The 14,818-nt window shown below is 40.2% G+C and overlaps 1 protein-coding gene across 1 annotated transcript in view; it reads right to left on the reverse strand.

The window, feature by feature from the left end:
- Positions 1-14,818, reverse strand: part of grk1b (G protein-coupled receptor kinase 1 b) — a 68,012-nt gene that overhangs the window by 30,650 nt on the left and 22,544 nt on the right. The window contains exon 2 of the mRNA XM_039749626.1: positions 1,770-1,897. Coding sequence (XP_039605560.1) covers positions 1,770-1,897 — 128 coding nt within the window. The remainder of the gene's footprint in view (positions 1-1,769; positions 1,898-14,818) is intronic.

Raw genomic sequence — 14,818 nt, forward strand, 5'->3', positions numbered from 1 at the left:
GACTGGGTTGATTCCAGGGCTACAGTGATGAATTAGTTTAAGCAAAAGAAGATTAAGAGGAAACATGTTTGAAGTGTTTAAAATTATGAAAGGAATTAGTCCAGTGTATCGAGACAAAAACGCAGTAGGAAACTTAAATATAAATTTCACACAAACATTAGGAAGTTGTTCTTTACACAAAGAGTGATAGACACCTGGAATAAGCTACCATGTACTGTAATAGACAGTAGAATTTTAGGGACTTTCAAAAATCAACTTGATGTTTTTTGGAAGAATTGAGTGGATGGAAGAATTGCTTTGTTGGGCTGAATGGTCTGTTCTCATCTAGATCGTCCTAATGCTCTAAAACCTCCTTCAGAATACTCTGAACCTCAGACTGGGCCCTAAGCACAAAGCCAAACCAACACAGGAGTGGTTCAGGGTGAACTCTGTGAATGTTCTTGAGTGGTGCTTGGACTTGAGCCAAATCGAACATCTCTGGAGACCTGAAAATAGCCGTCCACACATGGTCTCCATCCAACCTGACTGAGCTTCAGAGGATCTACAGAGAATAATGGCAGAAATTCTCTTAATTGTAGGTGTGTGAAGCTTACTGTGCCAGACACAAATAGACTGCAGACTAGGATTTCTGCCAATGATGCTTCAATAAAGTGCCAAGTAAACAGTCTGAATACTTGTGTCCATGGAATTTTTCCGTTTTTATTTGAATACAGAGTGGTGGCTCTGAGGCTAGGAATCTGCACTGGCAATCAGAAGGTTGCCGGTTTGAATCCTGTAAATGCCAATAGGGTCTCTGCTCTTTTGGGCCCTTGAGCAAGGCCCTTGACCTGCAATTGCTGAGCACTTTAAATAGTGAGAAAAGCGCTATATAAATGCAAAGAATTACTATTATTATTACATTTGTGAAGGGGAAAATTAATCTAAATGATTTTAGCTGAGGTTGTAACATAACAAAATCCATAAAAAGCGAAGGGGTCTGAAGAGTTTCTGAAGGCACTGTATGAATGTCCTTAGAGAAAGAAACTAACCTAGAAATAGAGCACTTCACAGTTTAAAAACGTGACATCTTTGTTGTTATACGGCCCAGTCTTGATTAAGGTGCTAAGGATCAATGTCATCATGTGCATGTTGAATCAAAGTGACAAAGTGAAACAGAAGCAGCTGTGTAGAAAGAAAACTGGACAGGGACTGAAAAGGGGAGACTAGATGTGGTGGTTTAACCTACAAATCTTACACTGTGGTCAAAGTGAGCGTAGTGACATAAGCTAGTCATGCTGCATCATCAATATCCCTCCAAATCAGTCAGAAACAAAAATGAAAAGGCAAGGTTGAGGACTGGAAAGTCATCAAACACTCTTTTTCAATTCCCCTCTACTTTTTTCTGGAACTACTCTGGCCACTCTTCTCATTGTCTGACAACCCTATCCAAACTGCCTCTCTCTGAACTTCAAACTCAGAGGTCCTTAGACCAGGAGAGAACCTTAAGCTTGGGCCCCCTATCACTTCTGGGTTTCCATCCAAAATCCTGGTGCCATCTGTGTTGAGCACCCCCTAGTAGCACCAGGCTATCTGGCTGTCCTCCCCAGTACTTCTGTGAGGCTGCAACATACTGCCCTCTAGTGGCTAGAGGAAAACAAATGAATGTAATTATTTTTAATTAATCTTAGGTCTTGCCCAAACCAGGACTGCATTGGTGGCCCCCACTGGTTGGAGTAGTTGTCACTATCTCTGGTTCCCTTTTGCTACACACCATATGAAGAGTCACCTACCTGAGGTCTCCTCCGTTCATGATTGTCATTACCAGACAAAGGTCATTTTTGGTCTGAAAAGCATATGCAAGTGTCACAATAAAGCGGCTGTGAACTTTGGCCAAAATGCGCTTTTCTACTATGGCTCCCTAGAAGAAAAACAAAAGAAAAATTGATTGTATTGTATTAACAAGAATGTAATTGACAAACAGCCATGGAAAGAATCTGTGTCACTACAAAAGAAGCATGAGAGTAAACTTCAGTCCTTTACATGTCTGTTTGATCTGATCCATCATAGTGTCACACTGTCAGTGTAACATTTGTTTGTTCAAATTTCACTTCAAACCGACAATGGTCTGTTTCAGTATCACATATTCAGGATCCAATGCCCAACCATATCTCCATGTGCCTATCTATCTATCTATCTATCTATCTATCTATCTATCTATCTATCTATCTATCTATCTATCTATCTATCTATCTATCTAATATAGTGCCTTTCCCATCTATCTATCTATCTATCTATCTATCTATCTATCTATCTAATATAGTGCCTTTCCCATCTATCTATCTATCTATCTATCTATCTATCTATCTATCTATCTATCTATCTATCTATCTATCTATCTATCTATCTATCTATCTATTGCCTTTCATTATCTATATGAAATCTATATCTATATTATTTAAGGCTTCATATATAAAGCCTTAAATAATCTCGACCCATCTTATATATTGGAATGTCTGACACTTTATATTCCAAATCGTAACCTCAGATCCTCAAATGAGTGTCTCCTTAGAATTCCAAGAACAAAACTTAAAAGAAGTGGCGAGGCGGCCTTCTGCTGCTATGCACCTAAAATCTGGAATAGCCTGCCAATAGGAATTCGCCAGGCTGATACAGTAGAGCACTTTAAAACACTGCTGAAAACACATTACTTTAACATGGCCTTTTTATAACTTCATTTTAATCTTAATTTAACTTAATCCTGATACTCTATATGTTCAATTCATCATAACAACTATTCATGGTGGCTCTAAAATCCGTACTGACCCCTACTCTCTTTTCTGTTTCTTTTTCCGGTTTCTTTGTGGTGGTGGCCTGCGCCACCTCCACCTACTCAAAGCTTCATGATGCTCCAACAATGATGGACGGATTAAAAGGCAGAAGTCTACGTGACCATCATCATCAAGTCCTTCCGTGAGAATCCTAAATCCAAAGAGGACTGTTTCATTTATGTTAGGTAGATTGCCCAGAGGGGACTGGGCGGTCTCAGGGTCTGGAATCCCTACAGATTTTATTTTTCTCCAGCCGCCTGGAGTTTTTGTTTTTCTGTCCCCTGGCCATTGAACCTTACTCTTATTCGATGTTAATGTTGATTTATTTTGTTTTATAATTGTGTCTTTCATTTTTCTATTCTTTAATATGTAAAGCACTTTGAGCTACTGTTTGTATGAAAATGTGCTATATAAATAAATGTTGTTGTTGTTGTTGTATCTATCTATCTATCTATCTATCTATCTATCTATCTATCTATCTATCTATCTATCTATCTATCTATCTATCTGTCTGTCTGTCTGTCTGCAAGCTGACTTTAATTGCATATGAGGTACCTTAATGGATTGTAAAGCACACAGTTGGCATGTAGTGTTCCAGGACTGGCATGTTAGTAGACAGGGAAAACAGGTGTCCAGTGTGCTGATAGACTGGAATTTCCTGTTGAAAACACTAAAACCATTTTACCATTAAAAAATTGTATTATTGGTTTATTGCGATAAGCCTGTTTGGGTTATCTTTTGAAAAATAGTTTATCACCATGTATGAACTACATATGATCTCTTCATAGTTTTGGTGTCCTGGCAGGAAGGTGAAACAAAAATCGCACACATACCACACAGACCCGATTTAAACAAATATCTGGAAAATTAAGTTTAATGTTGACAATATAAAGTTTCACATAATAGAAAGAAAGACTCACATTTTACAAAAAGATATGTCGAGTCCTAGCAGGCACATCACTGTTGGCTTCAAAACCATGTGTGGATGTGAATGAAAATGAATAAGGATGTGACATATTTAGTATGTCAATGCAGAGGACCAGTGCAAAGAAATGCTTCCTTAAAGGTGCATCATGCACTTCTGGAAAACCAAGCAACATGTGCGTCTTTCCATTACCAGAAGGGTCTACCGAGTCTACTGAGATGGACCGATGCCCAGCCCAAAGTTTGATCTTGTCGTGTGCATGATGTTGCCTTCCCTGTGATCATGAATTGGACTGACTGGCATTGGGAATGTTACGTTATAATGACAGAGTAGGACATTAAGACAACAACCTACCACATGCGACTGAGGACTTGGTTGTAAGATGTAGGAAAAGCTAAAAAATGTAAACCTTTTCAACCTAAGCAAGAAGACAAAATAAATGGTACACTGCAAAATTGCAGTGTTAAACAAATGCTTAAAATGTTTAATAGAGTTCCAGTTTGGACACCCGCAGGGCTACATGGGAGTTGGGGTCAGGAGGAGCAGCCCTGTAGGGATCCCTGGCAGATGACAGAGGGAACTGCCAGGGGAGGATCTCCCTGGCATTCTCATAACCCCAAAGTGCATCCAACTGGCTGGACCCCTTTTACTCCCTGGTCCTCAATAAATGGGACCACACTGCCTTGTCCAGACAAGTCGGAGCTGGGAGGAAGAATGGCAACATTCGACTGGAGGAAAGCAAAGCGAGAGAGAGGAGTGGAGGAGAAAGAGAGAAAAGACAACTTGTTGTGGTGCTTGTTTTTACAAGATAATTTAATAAAACACCCTTTATTTGAACCCGTGTTGGTGTGTTTGTGTTTGAGGTTTGGGGCTCACTGGTGCCCCCTAGCCTTCATACACCCTATAAAAGGGGTTCCTTAAGGATTCAATGTTATGGATGCATGTGTAGGATGGTGACAAAGGTCCAAGAGACACCTCAAGTCCAAGAGCAGTGAAAAGAGTCAGAAAAGGAAAGAATTTAGGGATTGAGGATAGGCCTGTCCTGGTCTGAATATTTTTTGCATTATCACGAGAGGGCCACAATGGAAATGCACTGTAACTTCATTTATGTCAGTTCATTAAGTCGTTTCAGGGACCTCTGGGTGCTGCTTGCAAAGACCTGGAGTTTCAAATACACAAAGCTAATCTGAGCAGTGCTTATAAATTGACTCTCTGCAAGTGTGTGTGGGTGATTATATAAGTGTGTCCTGAGGTGATGTCTCCTCATATCTCCCATACAGACTGCTTTTTGTTTTAGAAAATAACAACTTTGACATATGAGAGGAAACCATTCAGTCTATCAAGCTTGTTTTTTTAGCTGCTAGCTGAGTCGTTGCCAGTATCTCATCCATGTCCTTCTTAAAGGTTATCAAGGTTTCTGCTTCAACTGCATGTCTTGGTAGTTTGTTCCAGATCCTCACAACTCATTTGCCTTGCCTTGAACAGGTTGCAGTGGAAAAAGCTCAAATGCACTATGAATATTTCAAGCTTAAAAAAATGGCGGATTGGACAGATAGCACTTACCATTTAGAACCTCAAAAAGTTTAATAGAAGGAAAATGTGACTCTTGTACTGTTGATATTGATAAATGATGTTATGAATTGTATACTTCTTCCAGAAACAAAGACTTGGAGTTCAAGATGAAGTCAAAGGTGACTCCAGGATTGCTGATCAAAAAGCCTCAGTAATGGTAGGCATGAAGTGTGGAGTATTCGAGATGCGTCAGGGACCCAAAAGGAAGAAGGCTGACTGACACGATTGAGGAGGCACTTGGTGAGCTACACAAAAGCTGAGCCAATCAAACAGTTCTCCAGTTTACATTCATCTGAAGCTTGCTTGGAAAGAAAAAAAAGAACATATTTCAATAAAGTAAATTCACTAAAATTAGTTAAATATTGAATGTACCTTGGCAGTGTCATTCATGTGTCTGGTAACTCTTCCTATGAAGTCAGTAGATGGATTGGGAGAGCATTGGGGCTCATGAGTTCGCTGGAAAGGGGTGTGTGGCGCTCCCGATATCTACGCAAAAGGACGAAGGTCCAAGTCTTTAGAGTCCTGGTGCTTCCTGTCTTGCTATATGGTTGCGAGTCATGGACGCTGTCTAGTGACCTGAGATGAAGACTGGACCCTTTTGGTACTGTGTCTCTTTAGTGAAGCTGTCGATCGAGTAGCTTCTCAAGGAGTCCCGAATGGGGTACATTACCTACATTGTGAGGGAGCGTCAGTTACGGTACTATGGCCATGTGGAGCGTCTCCCCGAGGGTGATCCAGCTCGTAAGATCCTCACTGTTGTGGACCCGAGTGGCTGGACCAGGCCAAGGGGTCGTGCACATAACACCTGGCTGCGGCACAGAGAGGGTCATTTTCGGAGGGTGGGACTGGACCTCGTGTCTGCCTGGGGGGTTGCCAACTGGGATCCCGAGTTGTTTGGTCGTGTGCTGGGTGTGGCAACGCACTGTACCAGTTCATGCTCCCTGACTTGACTTGACTTGACTTGTATCTGTAAGAGCCAATCTTAGAATGTTTAATGTTGATGTTAGAATTGCTTAATTTTAATACTGTAACTGAATATCAGTTTCTTATAGTTACTTAGAATATGGTACAGTCTTTTACCGCCATTAACATGAAATAGAACTTTCGTGGCTATATCTGTAATAGTGAGTGATAATGTATCTATCTCACTGCTAGCATGGACTGTTATAGATAAGTCTGCAAATAGGATATTGACATACAATTTTATGACCATACTACATATTTTGATAGGAACATTTAAAAGTACGACTGTATGACCAAACTTAGAGAAACATGAAACAAGCTAAATAAGTCTTAAACATGACTTTATTTATTTATTTCTTTCTAATATCAATTTTTTCTTTATTTTAGTGTGAACTGTTTTGCTTTAAATTTTACTAAAACTTTTAAAACAAAGATATTTTGTTTGTGGAGTTTTTTAAAACGCGTCACATTATTACCAGAACTGTTCTATGAAGAAAAGTAAAAGCTTGGTAATTTGGGACAAATGCAGCTATAATGTTAGCACAAATCAACTTTTCCTTTTTAATCAATCTGCCCCATAAACTGCTTTCTGGGTCACAGAGATAATCTAAGGAATTCACAAAGCTAGCTACGCTTTTAAACTTGTGTGCTCATTAGATGCAGAAACATTTTACAAAGGATTGGATATAGCGGGTTGGATAATGGATGGATGGATGGATTTACTAACATATTGCGCATAAGAACGTAAGAAACGTATCTAGCGAGAGGAGGCCATTCAGTCCATCATCCTCATTTGTGTAGCTAATAGCTAATCTGTCCCAATATCTGTTCTAGATACTTTTTAAAGGTTGTTTAGATTTCTGCTTCAATCCCATGTCTTGGAAATTTGTGCCAGAGTCCCACAGCTCTATATTTCCACTGGTGTCCTTGAATACAAGATTCATTGTTTAGTTGAAAGAATTCTGCGGGATCCACTTAATCAATGTCTTTGAGAATTATGAAGACCTGGATAAAGTCCCCACGCACTTTCCTCTGCTCGAGACTAAACTGGTTTAATTCTTTGAATCTGTCAAAGTAGGATATGTCCTTAAGTCCTGGGGTGCATTTGGTTCTTCTCCTCTGCACAGCTTCAAATCCAGCTGTCTTTTTTGTAGAATGGTGACCTTGGGTCTCATTTATAAAGCTTGCATATGTACAAAAAGAAGTTCAAAATGTGCAGACACAACTTCCCATGCAAATGTTGGGATTTATAAAATAAACCTTGATGGGAGAACATATATATATTTATGACAATTCAGACTGTTGTGAACACCATGTTTCAGATAAACTGGGAAATGACGACACCTTTGATCAAGCTGTGAAAAACAGCCAAACCAGATTAATGAAAACTTGTATGAATAATAATTCTTATCACAGAGCCATTATTATAACTAGGCTGACCCGCCTTTTAAGGCGACCGACTTTTAAGTTGACCACTTAAGGCAATTCAATATGTAGATCAATTTGATATTTTATACAAACTCATTAATTTGGTTATATTGCACTTGAGCGGTATTACTTTAATACTTGTAGTTTCTGTTATTTTTGTGATGAAGTTTAAACTTTTTTTCTATATTGAGGTCGCCCTTTTGAACCCCCCTGATATTTACTACGCGGTGAGGCATTTGTACTCCCATCACCATTAATTATTTCCAGAGACATAATTTTCTCTATTTTTCCAGCGCATCGCGCACAAAAGCAAGGGAACGATGGGAGCACCAGAACTCTGCTCACATCATGTCGCTTCGTACCGCAAGCTGCAAATAGTAAGTCTGTTATAAGCGGAATACCGCTACGCTTTCCACTCACGGGACGGAAGGACAATCCCGACCGCTTTTATATAGTAAGAAAGAAGAAGAAGATATCGCACAGTCTGGAGTAGAAAATCATCTTTTACCTGGAAAAACAAAACTACAAATCCCATCGTGCATTGCAAAATGGACGGGGCGTGTGTGAAACTCCGTGCCTGCGTAGCACTCACGGGACAGAAGGACAATCCTGACCTCTTTTATATAGAAGGATGTGTGCCAACGTGACAAACATATTAAACCTCATAAGTGTTGAATGTGATGTACAGACTGTAACTTTGTTCACTTTTAAGAGGACCAGTGCTGCGTATTTGCATTTAAAAACTTTTTGGCTTTTCGTCAGTTTATGTCGGTTACCTGTTGCCACTTCTCAGGGAACTGGCTGATAAGTCAGGGGTATCTCAGCCAAGCTTCAATCCATCATGCCTGCTATGCTGGAAGCCATTGAACAACTGACAAGGCACTTTGTTCAGTTTTCATATGCTGATGAGGTTTACAAACGGTACATTAAACATAATATGTCTCTACCAACATGAAAAGTCAGTTTGCAGCCTTGTCTTGTACTAACGTAATCGAAGCACTTTACTGCACTCATATTGCAAAAAGGGCACCAAGCAGGAATGAAGCTGCGTTTGTTAACCACAAGCAGTGACAATCCATTAATACACAAGTCATATGTGATGCCAACATGTGGCTGACAGACGTTATGTCCTAGTGGCCTGTGTCAACCCGTGATTCATTTATTTGGAGGCAAAGTAGCTTATCAGACATGATGGTGCTGTATGTAATGTCAGGCTTGTTGGTAAGATAACTAACTGAACCATCAGTGTTTCATATGGCCTGTGCTATTCATTGTAACCAATACATGACTGTATATACTGTATTGAGGATTTGTTCTGTTCTGTGTATTGTACTGTATTGTATTGACCCCCTTCTTTTTGACACCCACTGCACGCCCAACCTACCAGGAAAGGGGTCTGTCTTTGAACTGCTTTTCCCAAGGTTTCTTCCATCTTTCCCTACAAGGTTTTTTTGGGAGTTTTTCCTTGTCTTCTTAGAGAGTCAAGGCTGGGGGGCTGTCATGAGGTAGGGCCTGTTAAAGCCCATTGCGGCACTTGTTGTGTGATTTTGGGCTATACAAAAATAAATTGTATTGTATTGTATTGTATTGTATTGTACATATGATGATAATGGCTACCCGCTCAGATGCTGGCACCTTATACCTTTCCTAGAACCCCAGAATGCAGAGGAGAGGTGTTATAATGCCATGCATGACCGTGTACTCTCAATTGCAGAGCATGACCAGATACTCTTGAATGTAGGTTGTGGGGTCTCGATGTATCAGAATAATATAATGATAACTGACATGCCTTTAGCACATGTGTAGCAGTTTTTGCTTTTCTACATTAAATTGCATTTTCGAGGTGTTTGCTCAGATCTGAAGCAGGTTCAAGTCCTTTTGAAATTCTGTTGCTTGAGCCTCAGTAACTACCATTCCTCCAATTTTAGTGTCATCTGCAAGTTTATTGCCAGGTTCTGTGTCAATAATTGTAAGTTTATCTCCAGGCGACAAAGTACACAAAGTGTCTCCCACCTACAGTTCAGGGTCAGAGCATGAATGAGGCCAGTCCTGGTGAAGGCACCAGTTTCCCGCAAGGCTCACAAACAAACTCACACTAACATACACATTGTTGGAATGTGGGATAAAAACTCCAGTGCTCAAAGAAACACTCAGACAAAGGGAAAAGCTGCAGTAGGGCCAGAGCTAGGGAAAGGTTTATAAGGGGCTTATGAAATTTAGAAGGGGCAGTGACACTTCAGGTAAGACAACCGCTGCAACTACCCTAGGATCATTTTTCTTTCACTTTTGGTCCAAATAAACAGTGACATAAGAAGAATATGTGGTACTCAAGTTTGAGTATCTTTTCATTCTCCAGCATACACATACCTTAACCTTCTTGGCGCGAACCCCAAGCCTCCCTCTGCCTCATAGTTTGAAGTAAAAATGGTTAACCCAGAATCGGGGAAAATCTGTTATGGGTCGATATAGTGTTAAACCCAAATTACACTCTGGACAGTATTCTGCCCTCTTGGGGTTAAATTAACATCATGTTATAAAAAACATCTATATATTTATTCTGCCACAACAATATATGGTAACTCATCGTATTCATGAGTGGGACCTAAACTTCAACAAAAAGGCACAATGGTTTGTAAACAAGAAGCTGTAATGTTGGTTTTAGGACAAACTGAAACCAAACCAGAATCGAGTGATAGTGATGACAATGTGAATTGGGCGTTGACACAGAAAGTGAAACTGATGCACTCTGGTGAAACGCGTTACAGTCCAAGGCTCAGGTTCCAAGGGTGTGTCAGTACTTCTGTGGCCCTGGGATGTTGGGTGGGATGACTGGGGCTAATTGCTCTTGCATTTGTGTCCGACTGATTTCAGTCCCCTTAGTGATTTTCCATGGTTCATAATTGAGACAATAGAAGCACTTCAGCACTTTGCACCACCTCTTGCTTGTTCATGTGTCCTCATTTGTCTTGGCTCATCTCAGTTGATGAACCATCATGAATTGCATGGTGACCTCAGTCGCATGAAACTTCACCATGGCGCGTGTAGCTGCATAGCAAAAAGGCAAAGTGATTGCAATCAAGTCAAAGAACAAGAAAGACATTAGCCCCCTAAGCACTGTTCACAATGTAGCAACTGTCAATGTTCATGTCAGAGGAAATGTGGAAGCCTTGTGCTGTGGTCGCCTACAATAACACAAGGGACATGTTGATCATATGGATCAGGCGCTGACATTCTAAACTCCCATGTGCAAGAAACAGAAAAAAAATATTATTAGAAAAGTATGCAAAGTAACACACTTCTGCTGTCCCGATTGCACTTTCAGCCGTTGTGTTGATGACTGTTTTAAAACATGTCACACAAAGGACATGTGCTAACTCTGCATCAGTGCAGCAGTGGACACCGGACACACCTTACCTACTGTGATTATACTGATGTTTTGGTATTTACATCTTTTTGTTACATTTTTCCTTATTGAAAAAATGTAATGTTTTTGTCTTTCTTTGCCTTAACGCTTCGGAGGTTAATAGATTTAAAGTGTGTATTTTATGTATTTGTTTTGAATTTTAAAGTAATTTTCATATTTGTATGTATTTTCTGTTATCTTTTTACTTATGTACAGTCTCTTTAAATGTTTTTCTTTTGTGCTTCTATAACTTCAATTTAATTTAATTTAACTTAATCCTGATACTCTATATGTTCAATTTCCTCATAATAACTATTCATGGTGGCTCTAAAATCGGTACTGACCCCTACTCTCTCTTCTGTTTCTTTTTCCGCCTGCGCCACCACCACCTACTCAAAGCTTCATGATGCTCCAACAATGATGGACGGATTAAAAGGCAGAAGTCTACGTGACCATCATCATCAAGCCCTTCCGTGAGAATCCTAAATCCAAAGAGGACTGTTTCATTTATGTTAGGTAGATTGCCCAGAGGGGACTGGGCGGTCTCATGGTCTGGAATCCCTACAGATTTTATTTTTCTCCAGCTGTCTGGAGTTTTTTTGTTTTTTCTGTCCCCCCTGGCCATTGAACCTTACTCTTATTTGATGTTAATTAATCTTTAATTTTTCTATTCTTTATTATGTAAAGCACTTTGAGCTACTGTTTGTATGAAAATGTGCTATATAAATAAATGTTGTTGTTGTTGTTGTTGTTGTTGCTTTGCGAGTGGAGCCTCAGAAGGCATTGCCACCCTGATCTATCCACTTCCTTTGGCTAGAGAAGGTGTTACGGATTACATGTTTTACATACTGTGGATATAAAAAGTCTATACACCCTTGCCATACTCTCAGATTTTGTGTAATAATGAAATGAAACCAAGATAAATCCTGTCAGAACTTATTCCACCGTTATTGCAAAATTGCAATCTATCCAAAGAAAGTGAAAACAAATTAAAAACTGTTCAGTGAAAAAAGGAAAAAAAACACCTTGGTTGCGTTAGTGTGCACACCCTTTAATGATCAAGGATGTGGCTGCGTTCAGAATCAACCAATCACAATAAGTCTCATTTCAAGTAGTGGTTAGTATACACTTGGCATCAATTAAAGTGGCTCTGATTGAGCTCAGATAACGTTTGGCTGTTCCTGTAGGATTATTCTGATACCCTCTTGGTTGCAACCTACTCCAAAAGCCATGGTGTGCAAAGAGCTTTTAAAACATAAGTATTCAAAGTATTCCAAAAAATGTAACATCCCATGACACAGACAGTCATCAACATGTGGTGGAAATATGGCTCAACAATGTCTTCCAAGATCAGGACGTCCCTCCAAGACTGATAAGAAGACAAGGAGAAAACAAATTAGGCAGGCCACCAAGAGGCCTACAGCAACATTAAAGGAGCTGCAGGATTTCCTGGCAAGCGCTGGTTGTTCCCTGCATGTGACAATAATCTGTCGTATTCTTCATATGTCTCAGTTGTGGAATAGCAAGACAAAGCCCTTTCTCACAAAGGAAAACATCCAAGCCTGGCTAAACTTTGCAAAAAGGTATACCGGTACCCATTTCCCACAACCATGTAGAAAAATGTATTATGGTCTGAGGAGAAGAAGGTTGAACTATTTGGCCATTATTCCAAAAGGTATGTCTGGTGCATAAATGACACAGGACATCATCAAAAGAACACCATACCCTCAGTGAGGGATCGTCAGTGTATTTAGTATAAGTCCTATGAATCCTTCCTATCAACAAGTCGTTTTGCCATCACGTCAGAATGTCTCACCACACAGAGGTGAATAACCATTCTACTGAGGTTTTATACAGCAAGCTTTGTAAAGACCAAAAAATACCTTTAGTAAGGTCTTATTGCATAATAGATGCATTTTTGCAGTACCTAAACTAACGTTTTACCGTGGAACCTTCTATACACAGGCGTGTGCCTTTCTACGTGATGTCTAATCAATTTAATTTGCCATTTTATGATTCCAATTGAAGGTTCATCTCAAAGATAAGCAAACAGGAGACACCTGGCCACAATTTGGAGTGCTGCAGTAAAGTGTCTGAACACTTATGAATGAAAGATTTCAGATGTTGATTTTTAATAAATCTGTAGACCTTCCTATAAACCAGTTTTCACTTTGTCATTATGGGCTAGTGACTGTAGATTGATGGGCAAAAGTGGCAACTTTATTCATTCAAAAGTAAATCTCCAACACTATAAAGCATGGAGAAACTAAAAGGGGTCTGAGTACTTTCTGAATGCCCTGCTTATATCCATGATGTGTATCGTTGTATTTTTACATCGTGACATTTCATAACACAAAGTATCATTACAATTGCAATCCAGGGCACTGATTCTGAGGAGTTTGTATAATCTCCATGTATGTTTTCTTCACTCCCACACCCTGGACATGTGCAGGTTTGGTTGTGTAACCTGTAGGGGGTGCCACTGAGCCACAAAACACAATGACAACTTCACAAATCCTGGGTTCAACTAATAACTTATTTTGACAAATACTTTCACAAAGGTTATTTTTCTAAGCCATCACACATGCACAATTGTTCCTTCTTGCCCTAACTCCCCCTTCTTATACTCCTCCAAGTGAGTTTCGTCCTCCGCCTCCCGACTCTGAGTCCTGAATAGAAGTGAAGCTACTCCTTTTATACCAAACAATGGAGTACTTCCAGTGTCAGGGTGTAGCTTGTGGGAAGCTCTTCCAGGTAAGGCGGAAGCTCCCTAATATAGGGAGAGTTTCTTTCAGGAGCGCATCTGGTAGTATCCAGAGACCCCAACAGGGTTGCCCTTCAAGACCACAGGTCCCATGGGAAGCACAGCCACCTCCGGTGTTGGGGGGGTAAACTGTCCCAGTCCATTCACTACACCCCAACTGCTCCAACTGGGGCAGGAATCATTAGCCATCTTCTTCCATTACACTGTCCACCTTAGATTTGATGCTGTTGCCATTCACAATTGATTGATGGCTCTAAATCTGCCTGTTATCAACGAGTATGGCTCTGTAAAGGCTTGTGCTTCTACTTTGAGTCTGATTTTGCAGAGGTGGATTTCTATCCCCCCATCTTTGTATTGAAGACAGCAGTTCAATGAAACAAAAAAACGACCTGCTTTAGCAGTTTCATTATATTGTCTGACGGTAATTATTGTGAAACTTAAAATGTCAATACAATTGTCTCAATACAGGGCATTTTTCTTTGTTCGACAGAACAATATTATTCTTGGCTGCTCAAATCTCCTCTGAACATATTTTTCCTTACCTGATGCATTGCTAATTATGGAATCATTCAATGCAGGGGCCATTTGGCTTCTGGCAAAAGTTCCAGGATGTGCAGGATTACCTGAGATCTTGAATTCGCCGAATTGGTCGTTGATCAGATTTGCACGATGCACGATGCCAGGCATATTTTCCCAGGAAGGGTACGTGAGGCTGCAAGCACAGACGCCAGACCCGGCTTCAAGCTGCATTTCCTCCCATTGCTCAACAAGCACGCCTGACCATGATTCAAGAGGCAAAAGCCAACCGAACCCCTGCAGTGGTTTTCGAGATCGACGGTGGATCACACCTTTTTTTTTTCTGGCCTCTCTCTGCAAGGAGAATGGTTTATTCCTTAAGTGTTAGTGTAAGGTTAATCTCCATTCCCCACTAATTCTCTGAAAAGCTGAACAGTGAT

Source organism: Polypterus senegalus, chromosome 3, assembly GCF_016835505.1.
Source record: "Polypterus senegalus isolate Bchr_013 chromosome 3, ASM1683550v1, whole genome shotgun sequence".
NCBI classification, from domain to species: domain Eukaryota; kingdom Metazoa; phylum Chordata; class Cladistia; order Polypteriformes; family Polypteridae; genus Polypterus; species Polypterus senegalus.